General features: G+C 36.0%; 1 protein-coding gene across 12 annotated transcripts in view; it reads left to right on the top strand.

The window, feature by feature from the left end:
• Nucleotides 1–15,626, top strand: part of LOC105318384 (regulator of G-protein signaling 22) — a 37,544-nt gene extending 21,918 nt beyond the window's left edge. For 6 of the 12 annotated variants that reach the window (XM_066065409.1, XM_066065410.1, XM_066065408.1 and 3 more), the window contains 20 exons: nucleotides 2,803–3,033; nucleotides 3,528–4,852; nucleotides 6,438–6,599; nucleotides 6,829–7,012; nucleotides 7,266–7,459; nucleotides 7,660–7,957; nucleotides 8,042–8,143; nucleotides 8,557–8,751; nucleotides 8,920–9,003; nucleotides 9,372–9,704; nucleotides 9,982–10,209; nucleotides 10,370–10,546; nucleotides 11,028–11,207; nucleotides 11,672–11,833; nucleotides 12,269–12,289; nucleotides 12,484–12,540; nucleotides 13,903–14,149; nucleotides 14,367–14,481; nucleotides 14,609–14,667; nucleotides 14,767–15,626. In XM_066065409.1, the coding sequence (XP_065921481.1) occupies nucleotides 2,803–3,033; nucleotides 3,528–4,852; nucleotides 6,438–6,599; nucleotides 6,829–7,012; nucleotides 7,266–7,459; nucleotides 7,660–7,957; nucleotides 8,042–8,143; nucleotides 8,557–8,751; nucleotides 8,920–9,003; nucleotides 9,372–9,704; nucleotides 9,982–10,209; nucleotides 10,370–10,546; nucleotides 11,028–11,207; nucleotides 11,672–11,833; nucleotides 12,269–12,289; nucleotides 12,484–12,540; nucleotides 13,903–14,149; nucleotides 14,367–14,481; nucleotides 14,609–14,667; nucleotides 14,767–14,927 (4,515 nt within the window). In that variant the 3' untranslated portion in view covers nucleotides 14,928–15,626. Of the gene's footprint in view, nucleotides 1–2,802; nucleotides 3,034–3,527; nucleotides 4,853–6,437; nucleotides 6,600–6,828; nucleotides 7,013–7,265; nucleotides 7,460–7,659; nucleotides 7,958–8,041; nucleotides 8,144–8,556; nucleotides 8,752–8,919; nucleotides 9,004–9,371; nucleotides 9,705–9,981; nucleotides 10,210–10,369; nucleotides 10,547–11,027; nucleotides 11,208–11,671; nucleotides 11,834–12,039; nucleotides 12,058–12,268; nucleotides 12,290–12,483; nucleotides 12,541–13,902; nucleotides 14,150–14,366; nucleotides 14,482–14,608; nucleotides 14,668–14,766 lie in introns of all 12 variants that reach the window. The other 6 variants (XM_066065400.1, XM_066065403.1, XM_066065402.1 and 3 more) reach the window with 6 other exon arrangements.
• The last annotated feature ends 734 nt before the right edge of the window (nucleotides 15,627–16,360 follow it).

The following is a 16,360-nucleotide window of genomic DNA, read 5'->3' as shown; positions in this document are numbered from 1 at the left end:
CAAAATTATTAGGCCAGGAAAGGCCAAATTTGAGTGGAAGCATCCCCAGATCGTATAGATTCAAGTTTGTTTAAATAATAGTCCAGGGGTAGGGTGAGGCCACAATGGGGGATGAACTTTTACTTAGGAATATATAGAGAAAATCTTTAAAAATCTTCTTTTTAAAGAATTTTTGGCCAGAAAGGGTTTAAACTTGTGTAGAGGCATCCTCGGGTAGTGTAAATTCAAGTTTGCAAAATCACAGTCCCTAGTGGTAGGGCGGGACCGTGATGGCGGTTTGAATTTTTACATAGGAATATGAAGAGAAAATCTTTAAAACTATTCTGGGAAAGTGTTCGGTTCAAAACTCAGTACTTAGTGTGAAAGCAAAGGTTATGCAGATTTAAGTCTGATGAAACCATGATTCCCTAGAGAAAAATGGGGCCATGAAATGGGGGGAGGGGGGGGGGGGGGGTATATAGGAATAGAGACAAATCTTCTTACAGGTATAACAACAAAAGGGGCTTGGTATTTACCAAAAAATAAGAGGTTGATAAAAATTGGCAGATTTTCAATTTTTTTTAGCAAGATCTACTGTACTCAGTTGTCAAGATATTTTGATACTGTAATGCTAATTTGATCAGAATTAAGGCAATTTTTGCTCAGGTGAGCGATGTGGCCCCTGGGCCTCTTGTTGAAGATTCTTTTTTTTTTATTTCAACAAATTATACATACTTTTTGTAACTGCTCACACACTCACACCCACACAAATTTCAAATGGGGTGATATCCTTGTACCATTACACAGTAGAACATAGATACTCTGGTTCTTAAAATAACTATGATGCATAATGTTATCGGAAGAGACAATTCCTTTTTGACCATCTTTTATCAAAAGCATTCATTATGATACAGTTTTTGTTCAAATGTTAAATATTGTAATTCATAAGATTGATAAAAATCATTAAATAAAATTTCGTTATAAGCATGTCTTTCATAAACTCTTGACTTTAAGCAAAGTCTAGCTGCAATGTTTTTCAGCTTATTTCATCAGGTTTGTAACCCCATATCAATTTGAACAGTAATTATTCAAGATGAACAAGAAAAAAAATATGTATTTTATACAATAAATTGAAGATAGTCCCTCCCTACAAATACATGTATAAGCTAATGAACATTTATTAGATTCATTATATTATTTAAAATCTCTGAAAATTTTGCCAAGTCAAAAAAATATATCGTAGAAAGAATAAGACTCTGCACAGTTCTTTTTGTCAGAAATGGTCAAATTTTGTCTTAAACATTGCTATGTAGCGTGAGATTGGGCTTCCAGGCAAAACTGTATTCACAGTCTATTTCCTATATAGCAGGCATTGCAAATTCTCCAAAAGGTTTACAGAAGTTGAACTTTTGTACAGACGGTATCTTCCCATCATGAAAATAATTACCTCCAAATTAAAGAAGATTTGAAATGATTATTTCCTTCTTTGAAAACGGTATTCCCAGCCCTTTCCAATCGTCAATGATAAATACCTTTTATTAATTAGTAATTAATCTTTACTGATCAAAAGAATAACATTTTATATGCACTGGTTGCTTTCATTAAGTGGATTTATTTGGATTAGGCAGCATTAAACAAAATGCCAACCCTTATGAAAACTTCTCCCTAGAATTATTTAAGGTGGCATATGGCGTACAATTACTCTAAACCCCAATCCTTAGATAATTCAAAAAATCAAAGACAATCTCAAAAATTAATTCATCACATGAAAGACAGCTATGTTTGTAAAAAAATACCCAGCTCTGCTTCTTCTGAAGTGCCGGGTCAATAGAGTGAATGGGTGGATAGCAAACCATGTATTTAGTAGCAGTAATTTACGGGACACCTTTGTCGAAATTTCTAAATGAATTCTATTGAACAGTATTGATTTTGTGCTTCAGGTTTTTAATTTTCGCAAAATTATCCGTTATTGGGCTTTGAAAGTAACTGTTTGCATACAACAATGGAAGCTGAAATGCCAAGAAAACATGAACTTTGATGCAAGTGGGGCCTTTTGTGAGTTAATTGGAATAATTGTAATGGGGCCAAGCGTAATGAAGAGCAAGATTGAGTGTTGTCAGGATTCAAGGCTCCTGGATTTGATTTGGAGGAAATTTATTTCAATTTGATGCTGGCTATTTCATTATAAATCATCTATTTCATCAAACAAACTTAAGAGTTGGCAGAGATACATGTCCAAGCCAAATAGAAGTTGGATTTTTATTCAATTTTTAAAAGACAGTGCCAATGAAGTTGAAAACAATTTATGCATCTTTTTCTCCACACCCTAGAAAACTAGATTAAGCAGAGTAAGTGTACAAGTAAATGTTGTGAGATATACAGTACTATATCTGAAGTCTCTGGATGGGTTCAAGATTGTAGCAGTTTCCCTAGCTGCTATGTTAGATACAGTAAAACATGGTTATGGCAAACATGCTTATAATAAATTGACGCTTACAGCGGAATGATTTTCTCTCCCCATGACTTTATAACATGTTGATGAATATAACAAATTACACTTAAAGAGAAGCAAAATTGCCCATCCTTGGCACTTCGTTATAAGCATGTTTTACTGTATTTAAGTTGTATTGAGCACTCAGAAAAAAATATAAAAAATATAGCAGAGGTATCTTGATGGGTTCAAGATTGTAGCAGCTTTTTTAGCTGCTAGGTTGGAGAGAGAGAGAGAGAGAGAGAGAGACATATATATCATATTGAAAACGCTAATTTTAACAAGGTAGCTTCTTAGATCTTGAATTTAACACAGGTTTGATTCTGTTGCAGACTTTCCCTGCCCCACTGTGCTTCAACAAGGACACTGGAGGGTTTGAGGTGGTCACTGATGCCAAGAAAGAGCTAGCCAAACAGATCAAAGCTGCCATCCGGTCACAGCGAAGGACCCCTAAAATTTACGATGTCGTCAAACAACACAGCTTCTCCAACATCCCCCTCATCCCCATTGAGGAACCGGATGAACCGGAAAACCTGGAGATCAACACCAGTTTCACTGTCACTGTAAGTTTGTTTTGGGGGGAAACCTTTGTCCTATGTAGGCTTCACTGTAGAAGGTAAGGTTGATTTACAGAGGGTCTTACACATTGCTGTTAATCAATCGGTGGTTTATTTACTGGGAAATATTAATGCTGTAATTCTGTGTTGGCTATAAATATTATGAATCTGGTCAAAATTTGAACAGGATACTCTGTAAATTTGTGCCATGAGGTACTTCAGTTTATAAGTGACCACCCCCTAAATCTTGTTTGATCTGGTTTGAACATTTTAAAATTCTTCTTACTGATTTGAATAAGGAGACTATATGATGGTAAATTATTGGAAGATTCAAATCATTACGGCCTTGTATTTCTTCTAATCTTTATTATTATATATAGTTTAGCAAAAAACTGAATTTGAAAGTATTCAATGAGAATTTGATTAAATCATAAAATGGATGTCCTTCCTTAAATTATTTGTTTTACAAAGCTGATCACTGTGTTTTTTTCTTTTTGCAGACTCTCAATAAAGAACAGGGAATACACTGGATTAAGGAGGAGAGACTGCCAGCTTTCTTGGAGAGTGAGTACTACATGGAGTACAGACTGGGCAAGCTTATCTCACAGACCCGAATTCAGGGTGACAAGGGCCAGTTTGTGCTCATGTCTGTGGACTACAAGCCAAAGACTAAGATCAAGAGGAAGAAGTCAGTGGAAGAGGTCCCTCAGATTGACCCCAAGGAGCAGATGATGAAGGATATGTTTGTGTGCCTGGGAGAGACATCGACTACAGAAGCAGACGCCTGGTTCACCAGTGCTCAGATCACCCAGAACTCGGATACCACCTACTCCAATCTCGCTCGACCGAAGAGTGCTGAGATTGTGAGGCGACCCAACAGTGCCAGACCCGTCAGTGCCTACAGTGCTTTGGAGGGGTACCACCGATCAGAGAGTGGGATAGGGACATCTGTCAAAAGTTCTGTATATAGTGGTCATCATTCCAAAGCTTCTATGGAAAATTTGGATGATGTGTATTCAAGCAAGCTGTTTGCTGTGGATGGAAAACCCATGATTCATAAACCTTCAGAATCGGTGTTTAGTGTAACGGAGGATTATTCTAACAAAAAATCAAAACCTTTTAGTTCTACTGTTTATACAACCCCTAAAATTGATCCCATAGAAGTTGACGATGAATCAGGTTTCGAAGCAACGGACACAGATTCCAATTCTTCCAAAGAAAGGCAGGATGATTTCCTGGATGAAGAACCAAGTGTACCTCAAGAGGAAGCACCATCTTCCTCCATGCCAGAAGACAGCCAACAAAGCATAGTGTTCAAAAACATTGATGACGTGGGAGCAGCTGTCGTAAGGGCTGTTCTGACCAAATCCATTGCTCAACTCAGCAACAGGAATGAGAAGGAAGTGATGAGAGACCCAGAGGTTGTCCGAAGGCTTCCAGAAACACAGCACACAGATCTGACAGTAGACATGTTGGACAGAATTACCCTTGACGAGAGACAGGAAGAAGAACAGCCAGAGGTAGTAGCAGAAGAAGACGAGGAGGAAGAGGAAGATATAGAGAAGGAGAAGGAGGAAGAAGAGAGTGATAATGATTCCCTGCTGGATAGTGAAGAGGATTATGAGGAGGGTGATACCTTCTTCAGGAAGCACAAGAACAGGACCTACTCTTTGAACAACAGGAAGGGAATCGAGCAGTTCAAAGGGTTCTTAGAGGGCACTGCCGGGGAGAAGAACTGGAGGCTGTGGATTGATATTGACAGGCTGGTGTGGATGAACAAACAGGAGAAAATAGACCCTCATGTCAAAAACATACAAATGCAACAGTAAGTTAACTGGTTGTATATTTTTATTCCCTTTTTGGTTCATAGAATTAATGTTTCTGAAAGATATACTATAGTTCATTAAAGTACAACTTTTGATATTGATACTGGTACATGTTTTCCATCAGTAATGACATTAAAGTTGGGTGGTAGAATTGGTGGGACAAGTTATAACCGCTAGCAAGGGGTGAGCATTGATCAAATATTTGTAGTGTGTCAAATTCTGTCTGTAATGGAGTTTAATTGGCATCATAGAATTCTATTTAGAGAGGAAAGTATGGACTTTACATGTTAAAGCTCTGGTCCTAGGGCAGTTGAACTGGAGTACTTGTCTGATAAAGTGAATTGGTTCTGTTCAAAGTTGATTTTAATTATTGATCTTGTTCAAAAGCCTCCTTGACCAGTTTTGCCCCTTGCTAAATAGAGTGTTACCTATTGATTTTAAAACAAAGGTGATTTATCATTGCAACTTGTTGGTATTCTAAAATAGGACACAAATACTTGTCTCACAGTCTGTCTTTAGCATACCAACAGTTAAAAGGGATTATAGGGCAAGGTTTATGTTGGAATAGTTTGGAATGTCAACTAATTCTAATGGGAGAGTGAAGGGGGTGCCAGATAGGGGTGGAGTTGTGTTTTAATGACAAAGATACAGGATAAATCCTTTTCATTTTTTCAGGCTTTAATTTTAAACTCTTAGTTTACTTGCAGTTAAAATTTCACTGTTGAGCTCCTTAAATTTCAGTGTGTTCTTTCACCTCATATACAAAAGTTAGACAAAATTTACATGTAATGATATCCATATATAATATTTAAAATTCTAACTTATTTTAAAGTTGCTTGAATTGATGCATATTTTTCTTCACTATATCAGAACTAAGCTCAGAAGCGTCTGAATGGAGACATTAATGAATCTCACCCCTACTCAATTTTCTTTATATTTTAACCTAATTTAAGTATACTTTGAAGATATGAGCGTCCTTAGTTACTGATCATCAAATTTACTGAACATTTCTGGATTAAAACCCAGACCTTTAAATGTTTATACAATACGGTCGAGCTTTGAACACTTTAAAAAGGCCATACATAAAACTTAAGTGCATGTTTACTTTAAGCATGGCCTTCTTTGCCAACAGGGAATCTTTTTGACTGGCTTCATTGATATTTGAAAGTGAAGACATAAAATGAAAGGGCATATAATTATAATCAGGGAGCATAACATTTAAATTTATCATACAAAAGTGACAGGTGCTATTCTAGTTTCTGATCGAGTCCATTAGAGGGGATAGTTGTAACTGAAAACTTGTAATTAGTTTGTTGATAACTTGATGGAAAATGATTCCGATGTTTATATTAAATCGTAGTTTTAATATTGATTTTCAAAATGGGTATAAATGTGAAAACTTGGTCGTGAATATTTCAAAAGTTTCAATTTTTAAAAATTGATTGAAGTACCAGTATAAACATCCACAGTAAATGACTGACAGAGAGCAAATAGTCTTTTTAAATAGTTCATTGGAAATTGAGCTCTCCATTGATAGAAGTAAATTAACACAGATAATTGATTGGTGTTCTGATTAATTCATAGGTTCCTCTCCCATATACGAGAGCAGTATCATAAGCAAGGTGCTCCGTATGAACTATCCTTTGAACAGAAACAAGAACTAGGACTCATTGAACCATCCTCATGGAATCTGGAGAAACTCAGTGATATACAGAACAAGATAGCTGAACCTCTGGTTCTATACTGGTTTGTTTTCTTCATTGCTTTCTTCATTAAAATCATTTATCAATTTATCAAGAGTAGTATCATCTATAAAACAAAAAACGAAAACAATAAAAAGTTCAATGCAAGCATTTGCAAAAGGAAAAGAAAATATCTATTCAAACAGGATTTTCTAAATCTATTGCAGGGCTTCAAGATTAAAAAAGATATAAATTCTTGATGAAATATTTTCCTTTTTAATTAAATATTGCAGGGCCCCAAGATTTTTGTTGAAACAAGCCCAGTACAAGAAACCAGAAGAGAACTACCTCTACCAGAATCTGAAGCAGGTGAAGGCTCAGGATAACGGCGTCAACCCCAGCCCCCACACCGCCACCCTACTGCCCCTCCGCCCCAAGTCATGTATGCCCCGGATACATCACTCAGTCAGCTTGCAGGTAATCTTGGGGGCAATCCTGATGGACAGGTGGTTGTAGTAAAGAAACATATATTCTGGTGAAAGACAGAACTACAGTAGAATGAACCATCTTTCATTTTAAAAATGAGTGTATCTTTTTCTATTGATACATGTATAACCATCTTATAACAAACTGTTTTTAAAGATATTTTACAATCTTGGATCTTAGTGCCCAGTATTTCAAGATGATTTTTTGTTTTCAAGACCAACAAATTTCTCATTGTATTTTGCAGCCCCCTGCAGTCAGACCCCCGGTTTTACCCGAGACTTCCCCGCCTGTGGGGATGAAGAGGGTTTATGCTCCCTCTGCCCTGCGCCCTCACTCCTCAAACTACAAGACAAGACAGGAGGAGAGAAGAAAGAGAATGTTGTCCTCTCAGTTCTCTGTGGACAAGTCAGCCAAACCTCGCATCAAAAGTGCTCCTAGGTACCGCTTCTTTTACGGTTTTCTCTTATTATCTACCAATATCAGTTTTGATAAAAATAAAGGTGGTTTTCATTGAAATCTACATGTATGACCAGGGTACTTATCCTAACCAAATTAGGCTAAGTAACAATTTTATGTATCAATAGGTGTTGGAAATTTTAAACTCTTGAGCATACATGTATGTTAATGCTTCCTTTCAGTCGAACATCCTCTGGAGGCTCGGTGCGTCCATCCTCAGCAAGACCCTCTTCCTCAGTGAGACCTGCTTCCTCAGCAAGACCCTCCTCCTCGGCCAAGACGCCCCTGGGGTCGGAGATACCTGAGTCAGAAGTGAGATCCCGACCCTCCTCAGCAGGCTCAGATCGGGACTCGATGGCAAGCTCAATCAGTTCTACATTCCCGGGAGGAAGTAGGATGGATGCACTGCTAAAGGCTCTGTATCACGAGAGACAAGCAGGAGGGTTCTTCCAAAAGTACATAGACAGGAGTGGAAACAAGGTATATATCTATAACACATAAAGAATAACATACGGTAAAACCTTTGTGTATTTGACTTACTGTTTGTCATTTTTGTGTATTTAGATGTGGGTCAACTGCCTGAATTTCTGGACAGATGTCCAGGAATACCACCTTCTCTTCTATGCAGAAGTCATCGATCCTTACATTGTCCAAAAGAAAGCCAAGGTATAAAGTTATAAACAATATGAAAAGATATTAATGCAAAGCAAAAGCAATTTTTTTTTTTTAGAAAATTACTGTTACATTATATCTATTTGCAAAGAATATGAACTGACGGACTGACACTGTTATTAGCCATTTTGAAGAAAGAAGCAATAAGTTTACTTGGTCCCATTCATTTATGTAAACATAAAATACCCAGTACTTATATTTGACATGAAGATAAAAGTTTTGATCATTTGTCTGTTTATGTATATATAAAAGTGGAACCTTATCTTAATCTTTTATCTTCATTACTTGTAGAGTGTATAAAATGAAGATAAAAGTTTTGATCATTTGTTAACTTTAACTGCATGTCTTTTCTCAACCGCTTATTTCACCTTTAACTGAATATTGATGAAGCCATGAACCATCTTCAGGTGATTTACTCTCGATACATTGTGGTGGGCGGTGACCGTAACATCGGCTGTAGCCACGAGGTCCGTTGTAGGATCTACCGCGCCCTCCAGCCCCCCTTTGAGGACCTGTTTGACGAGGCAGAGGAGTACTCACTGACTGTCCTCTATGTTGCCTGGACTCAGATGATCAATGTCGACATGAAGACTTATGGAAAGGTGATTGCTGCTTAGTTTTCAAATTAAATGATTCCTAATTTTTTACTTTTCTAAAATATTAGTTATATTGAAATAAGTAATAAAATGGAGTCTTATGATGTTGTACTAATTGTATTTTGAACTTGGAGAAACTTATTATTTATACCTGTCTCTTGAACTTTCTTCCAGGTTGAACTAATAGAAGTCAAGAAGCATTTGGAGACTAGGTCTAAATATGTACTGAATCTGCAGAGGAAGGGACTTATCAAACAGGTATGTGTCTAATGACAAGGGGAACAACTCTAGTCAAAGCAAAGATCCATTCTATCTTTTAGTGTGAAGATCTTGTAGGAGACTTGCCAAATGTGTAAATAAATCTGTGATAAGACACTGATATCAATGCCCTCTATAGATAATTGATCAATAATTGATTTAGTTATAAGAATGGATTTAACATTAAAGCTACACAAGACATATACATAATGCACTACCAAAATGGATGCAGAATATTAAAACCAGTTTCTGTTCCTAAATTTGTTGAATTATTGTGGAGATTACCCTCTGCCATGGTTCTGTTTGAATTGTTGTTTGTTAGAAATAAGGATGGGGAAGGTAAATGTGATTCGGTGATTTACTTGCAGCGAGTTCTGACCCCTGACGATCCCATGGAGGGCTATGAAGATCCTGTATACGATGAGACACTTCTAGAGAAGATTCCGGAGGAGTTCCGAGATTTCACACTGGAAAAATTGGTGCACAATAGAATAGAAGTAGAGAATTTCAAATTGTTCTTGGCAGAAAATTATGCTAGTATGGATTTATTGTGCTGGATGGATATTGAACACTTCAGACGTATGCCACAGACTGATGAGAAGAAGAGAGACGAGAAAGCCAAAGAAATCAAAAACAAATATCTAAATAAGAAATATTTCTTTGGACCTAATAGCCCTGCAGGGAAAGAGGGACAAGATAAAGTGAGCTTAATTTTATGCATACTATATACTTCCACAGCTACGCTAACTATCGTGTTACTGCATGAACCTGAATACGGTAAAAGTTAACCAACTTAAAAAAAAATTCCTGAATGTCAATGATTTCTCAGTAATTCTAATACTGAACTAGCTTTTTGGAGTACCAGTACTTTTATAATATTTTGTGTCAAACTGATCATTTTTCAACAACGATTATATATATGAAGCTGTAAGATTAACCAAATATCTTCATTCAGGATCTGTCATATTGAATTTTTAGGTGATGGCAGCAGGTGGTGGATATGGGAAGCTTCTAGAGGACCGCCCACCCAACCCCGTCATCCTGGAGGCCCAGAAATATGTCAGGGACCGGCTGGAGAAAAAGTGGTTACCACTTTTCTTGGCAACACCAGAGTTTGCCGAGCGACAGAAGCCCAAGGCGGGAATGGATGATGTGGTGGATGATGTTCTGGTTCAGAAAAAGAAGAAATCGCAGTCTGTGATGAGGGTTTGTAATCAATTACTTGTTCTCAATTTGTTTCCTACAAATCATCACTATTTATTTATTGAATTTTTTGGTTAAGAGATTATGCTCTGGCATGTAATTACCTAATACTTGCAAGTTATTTTGAGGGAACAGGATTTTTAATTCACCTTACTGGTTTCAGTTGTTGGACACTAAGTGGCAGTCATCTGCGAAGGATGTGATAATATTCAGAAAATGTCTGCTCAATCCAGTGACAGCCCTACAGTTCCGTCGCTATGTTTCCGTCAAAGATATTTCCAACAAGGAAGACAAGCTGGAGAATGATGTTCTGTTCTGGCTGGAGGTCCAGCGCTTCAAGGTTAATACCCACTCTACAGGATAATCCTATTAACATTCACAGTCTTTGACAGTGACCCTCGAATATTAACCTGTTACACATTGTACCATTACTATACATCATACACAATTGGATCATCTTATTATCATGTACCCACTTTGATAGTGCTCCTTGAATTTTTACCTGTAATTCGGTAATTGTCACCTGTTACATTATCAGATGACATACATGTACATTGCAGGATTTCTCCTATGTATTTTTTCTCTGCATAATCTCTACGAAGTTCTCTACTAATCTGATTAAAATCGGCTAATCCGACATGCTACTTTTAATCGCAATGGTCCTTAACATGACATACACTATGTTTTTTCCATCTCTATCGTGTTCTCTTTATGAAATATATATATAATTTTTTTCCGTTATTAGATTTTCTACATGATACACTTTATAGGATCTCTACTGTGTGTTCTACAGGATATACATTATGTTTATTCCTTTACAGGATCTCTACCATGTTCACTGTGATGACTCAGTGATCTTGGCCAAGGTCAATTCCATCATCGGTTGTTTCATCGAGTCCACCATCCCTCCCAGTCTTCAGATTGACATCCCAGCAGACCTGGCGGAAAAGATCGCAGAGCGCAAATATGAGAGGAGTCCATATATATTCAGGGAAGCTCAGGTATGATAAATTTAAAAGTATTTCCTAAACATAAGACCTTATACCTTGGTAAATTGTTGCAGTACATGTATGTCTAATCTACTGGTATGCACAGTATCTACACACTTCTTGACTCCCTACCCGTTTTACGACCAAGGTATTAAGTAATTTTTTTATTCTAAAGCTATTGAATAATGTAAAATACTGAATCTTTTGTTCAATATCTGTAAAACGCTAAATTTGAATTCGAAGAAAATCTTATCCAGAAAGTAATATGTAAAAATTTATAAATGTGCTGTATTGAAAACAGATACTGTGTACTTATTTTACATGCAAAGTCTAAGTTTCACAGTTCAAAATGTTTAGTCTGGGAATTAGGCAATCTTTGACAAATGAAATTATAACAAAACTTTCTTTATGTCAGCTTTCATAATGAACCAAAAAAAAAATGACAAATTGACACTTGATAATTTGTTGACTTGTAGCTGATTGTGTTCCGATACCTGTACCAACACTGGAACGATTTCATCAACTTTAGGAGTAACATGGCTGACGAGAAAGTCTTGCCTACGTTAGAGAGAAGGAGAAAGCATGCAAAGATTAAGGAGAGGCAGAAGCAGAGAGAATTGGAGGAAAAAGCTCAAAAGGTGAGGGTCATCGAAGAGAGCTCTGGAATTGATATTATCTCGTTGTTGTCATCTGTCAACATGTAATGATGCATAGACCATAAATTATTTAATCTAGGATTTTGATAAAATTCAGACAGAAATTTTGTTTTTTATCTCTTGGGTGATTTTTTTTTTGTGATAGATGTGTGTAAATGTTGTTGTGATTATATGTATGTACTATGTAGGAGAAAGAAAGCCAACTGGTAAAAAAATAACAACCAATAAAACACCCCAAAAAGCATGATGCACAGAATGTTCCCTTCACTTGTGACTTTTATGAATGACTTCGTCTGTATTCTTTTTAAACATTTTAATTGAATTGATGCTCACTTGTTTGAATATATATATAAAAAAAAATGTTTTTTATGCCATTCCAAACTTATTGTGTGCACTTTATATTCATGCATCTGGAAGATCTCACCAAAGGCACGACTTGTAAGTGAACGTTTATAATGGTTACAAGTTATGATTTCTTGATTGGGCACATGGCACTTCTATTTTCATTTACGACGTAAAAAACCACCACTTGTCATAGACTTTGGTAGCTGAATGGTAGTAGCGGGAAAAATTTTAAGTTAACTCAAAAGCACTTATTTATATAGAGAAAGTCCATAATTTTTTTCTTTCAGCAGATAATTATTCATGATCGAGACAAAAAATGGTACACACCATTTAGTCGTAAATATGTAAGTGAAAAATGCATGATAATATAAATTACCCTGGTGTACTACTCAGTATATACGTACATAATACATGAGCTTTATCAATATAACCAGTAATCTCCAATATGCTTTAATTATGTTTGGTTTGAATATTGAGAAGGAACTGAAACTTTTGAAAAATTTGTATGAAGCTTTTTGTAATAATCATGTAAAACCTGGCAAAATCTTAAGTGTGAGAAGCTGCATGTTACATAATTACAAAATACAAATGTAGCACTCAAACATGTGGATCTTTTGAAGTAGCCTGGCTATTATGTTTAATTGTTTACAACTTCTACAGGAGGGCTCCAGGATCTTCAATAGGGCTTGCCTAATATTTTTTAAAGAGGTTGTCAATGCATTACAAAACATATCTTAGGTGCACCCTTCAAAGACGTGGCCTTGTATTCTTTGTATTCCCACACATTCCAACAGTACAGATAGATGATAGAATGAACTTGCACAATGGTCCACTTGCAGTCAAGTTCTAAATAATAAAACTATCTGACTTTGTAATCTTTGTTATTGGATTAGGCCTGGAAATATGCCACAATCTGAAGTTTACAAAATGATTTAAAACATTTAACCATTATCTGAACTGTTCTAGAAGATGGGTTTCTGAAATTCTTGAAATATCCTCTCTTTCAAATTTTACTTGGGATTTCTTCCAATGGGAAGCACTGTCTAGAATTCTGTCCCTCCAGTGACCTTATTTGTGGACAAATACATGTATATTTCAAGATTGAGTGCTTTAAAATGGATAGAGAAATGACTTTAAATGTGAAATGACAGCTCACTGTAGCATCCACTCTGGCCTTTCCCCTCGCACTGGGGGTAGAGCCGCGCAACGCCTCATCAACTCTCTGGGTCTGGTATATACTTTTTATCTGGCATAGGAATTTGTTATGATATGCAGTGTTGGATCATAAACATTCGATTGGGATGTGTATGTGGTATGTGTGACATAATCTGGGGTTTACATTGCATTGTGTAAGGTGTGGATTAATCTGTGGTGTGGAATTATAAAGTAACATCAACAGGAGTATCTTAACTTTTATAATTTATCAACAACAAAATTATGTGTATCCCTGCATGAACTTTCTTTTATATACACGTCTTTAACAATGAATTATGTAGATAAATTTATTGATTTAAAATACATTTCATTTGAATTGTCACTTTGCTTATAAATAATACACATGGACTTTGATTGATATTTTGTTCTTTTTTTTTAAAAAGCAACTTTAAAGCTTTGTATATCTTTCAACAGTAATGTTTCATCAGCTGTTAGCAGTTCAAATGCATTGTACAGTGATTAAAAAAGAACACTTTGTTACATTTCAAAAGGAGGCAGAGAGGAGAGCAGCGGAGGGGTTACCTCCCCTTGGGGACGAGGATGAAGATGACCAGTTTCATGACCCGTTTGCGATGCACCGCGCGCCCAGTCAGGAGGATGAGGATGAGGGGGGCCACGGGGGAGACACCAAGGACAAAATCTCTTGGTCCTACTCCAGTTATATGGCTGCCCTACACAGGGAGGACATCCTTAATAACACAGACGAGAGCACATTCAGTTCCCTGATGTCTGACACAGGTACCAGTAACAGTTCCTCTCTGAGAATACAAACAGGCTGTACTGCTGCAGGATTTCATTGAAATCTCACATTGACAAGACAAAAAATTATATTTAATAACTGTGTCTACCTTGCTATAGCATGATCTTTGCTCAGTTGTTTGGTTTGTTTTGTATAGCAGAGAATTTGGGGATTTTTTTGTGTATCTTTTGATAAAGTATGCACATACTTTTACAGGTTCAGTCCGTGGCAGTGAGTCAGCAGAGAAAGAATCAAATGCAGTGACGGTTCAGTCAACATCCACTGTCACCAAAAAAGAGACAAAGACCGAACAAACTCAGACCGACAAAAAGTAGGTGTCTACCGCAAATGTTCTCACTGCTGCGGAATTCATAGGAAAAAACCCCAGCTGTAACGTCTCCATATGTTTACACACACTCATGATCAAAAACTTATTATTCATGACTTTAAAATTTCAGAAAACAAGGAAAAGTTGGTTTTGCAGAGGAACCTCAGAAACCAGAAACTCCAATCAAAGGTAAACAATAATTTATTTATTTACTATGCTTGTTACAATTTTTGGGGGGATATTTGATGATGATGATAATGATGATGATGATGATGATGATGATTACAGGTGCTCTTAAGAAGAAGGGAAAAGAAAGTCCAACTGGACAGAAAGGATCTGTGGGATTTTCCAAAATGACCCCATTAGATGAAGAGGCAGAGGAAGAAACCAGTAAATCAGTGTCCAAAAAGGTCAAGGTTAAGACAGGAACAGTGTCTGTGAAACAATGAAGAATTAAAAGGTCAAAGGTCAATATAGTTCACCGCCTTGTATTTAAAACTACAACAACATAGAAGAGGACTGTTCTAAATAGAGATTCGATTATACACTGTATTACAGATTCTATTTGTATTAGTCTTCTGTACGTGGAACAAAACTACATGTATCTATCCAGTGACACTACATGCTTTTCCATGTTTTACAACCTCCTACATGGGACAACTATATATGAATAAGAGAGTAATATACAAGATAAGTTTTAGTGCTGTTTCATAAAATTGGATGGATTTTGATGCATTTCGAAGCAATGAGGTCACATAAAGTTGATGCAAATGTATACATGTATGTTACTTTATAAACCTCTATCAGGTTTTATTTGTGCTGAAAATCACTGAACATGTCAAAACTGTAATTTTATTTGTTAGCTGTTAATTTTAAATATATGTATATACCCTGTATTTTGTTTTACAGGTAAAACTTGTTATAAACATGAACCGTCCATGAATTATTTGCATATGCTCAAAATGTCTGATCACTTTTAGAGCATAATATTCTATTATGTGATATGCTTTGTCCAAGCTATATCTGTGATATCAAATATATATTTTTTTATTTAAATAGTTTGATTTCATTATTAATGAGTTATTGAATTTGTTTAGTTTTGTACAGGTTCAGATATTTCTGATCAAATAAATGTAGACAAAACTTGATCTTTTCAGACTTGTATATATTCATTCATGGTAGAGCAATGCTTTCACGCATCCAGTTTTAATTGTATACAAAAAATAAAAAATTTTTACTGATAGTTATTACTTTGGCTAGTGAGATGAGATAGGAGCACAAATATTTACAAGGAAAAAAATTTAACAAGAAAACCTTTGTCAGAAAAAGGGGTAGGTTGAAAGCAAGGGCATTATGGTCTCCCATAGTTAAAGTGCCTACTGGGGCAAAAATTTAGAAATGTTTTTAAGTTAGTTTTTTATTGCTGTAATTTATTTTAAATTTTTTAAAGATTGTTTAATAAAATTACTTGTAAAGCTTGATATTGCTATCAAACATGGGAGTATATACATATTGAAAAGACTATAATACGAAATCTATATGGGCAATATTACTGTGGAATCATTAAAATTCGTGGGGGCCAATTTTCGTGGATTGCTTAAATTTTACAGGTTTGTGGGGACGTAATTTAGTGTATTTTCGTATACATGCAAGAGGAATATGACTTTATAGCTCTAATTTATTAATTCGTGGAGGATGTTAATTCGTGGATGAGAGGTACCCACAAATTCCACGAAAATTGAGCCACCACGAAATCTAATGATTCCACAGTATGCAAAAACATTGGATTTTTTTTTATTAACTTAGATACCGGTATATATCGCACTAAAAGTCCTGTGTAATTATTGTTTAGGTAAGGGCAAAATTTTGTGGATTGTAATTT

The sequence above is a fragment of the Magallana gigas genome, chromosome 7 (genome assembly GCF_963853765.1).
Source record: "Magallana gigas chromosome 7, xbMagGiga1.1, whole genome shotgun sequence".
Classification (NCBI taxonomy): domain Eukaryota; kingdom Metazoa; phylum Mollusca; class Bivalvia; order Ostreida; family Ostreidae; genus Magallana; species Magallana gigas.
The sequence above is the reverse complement of the archived record's forward strand: the minus strand, read 5'-3'. Positions and strand labels throughout refer to the sequence as shown.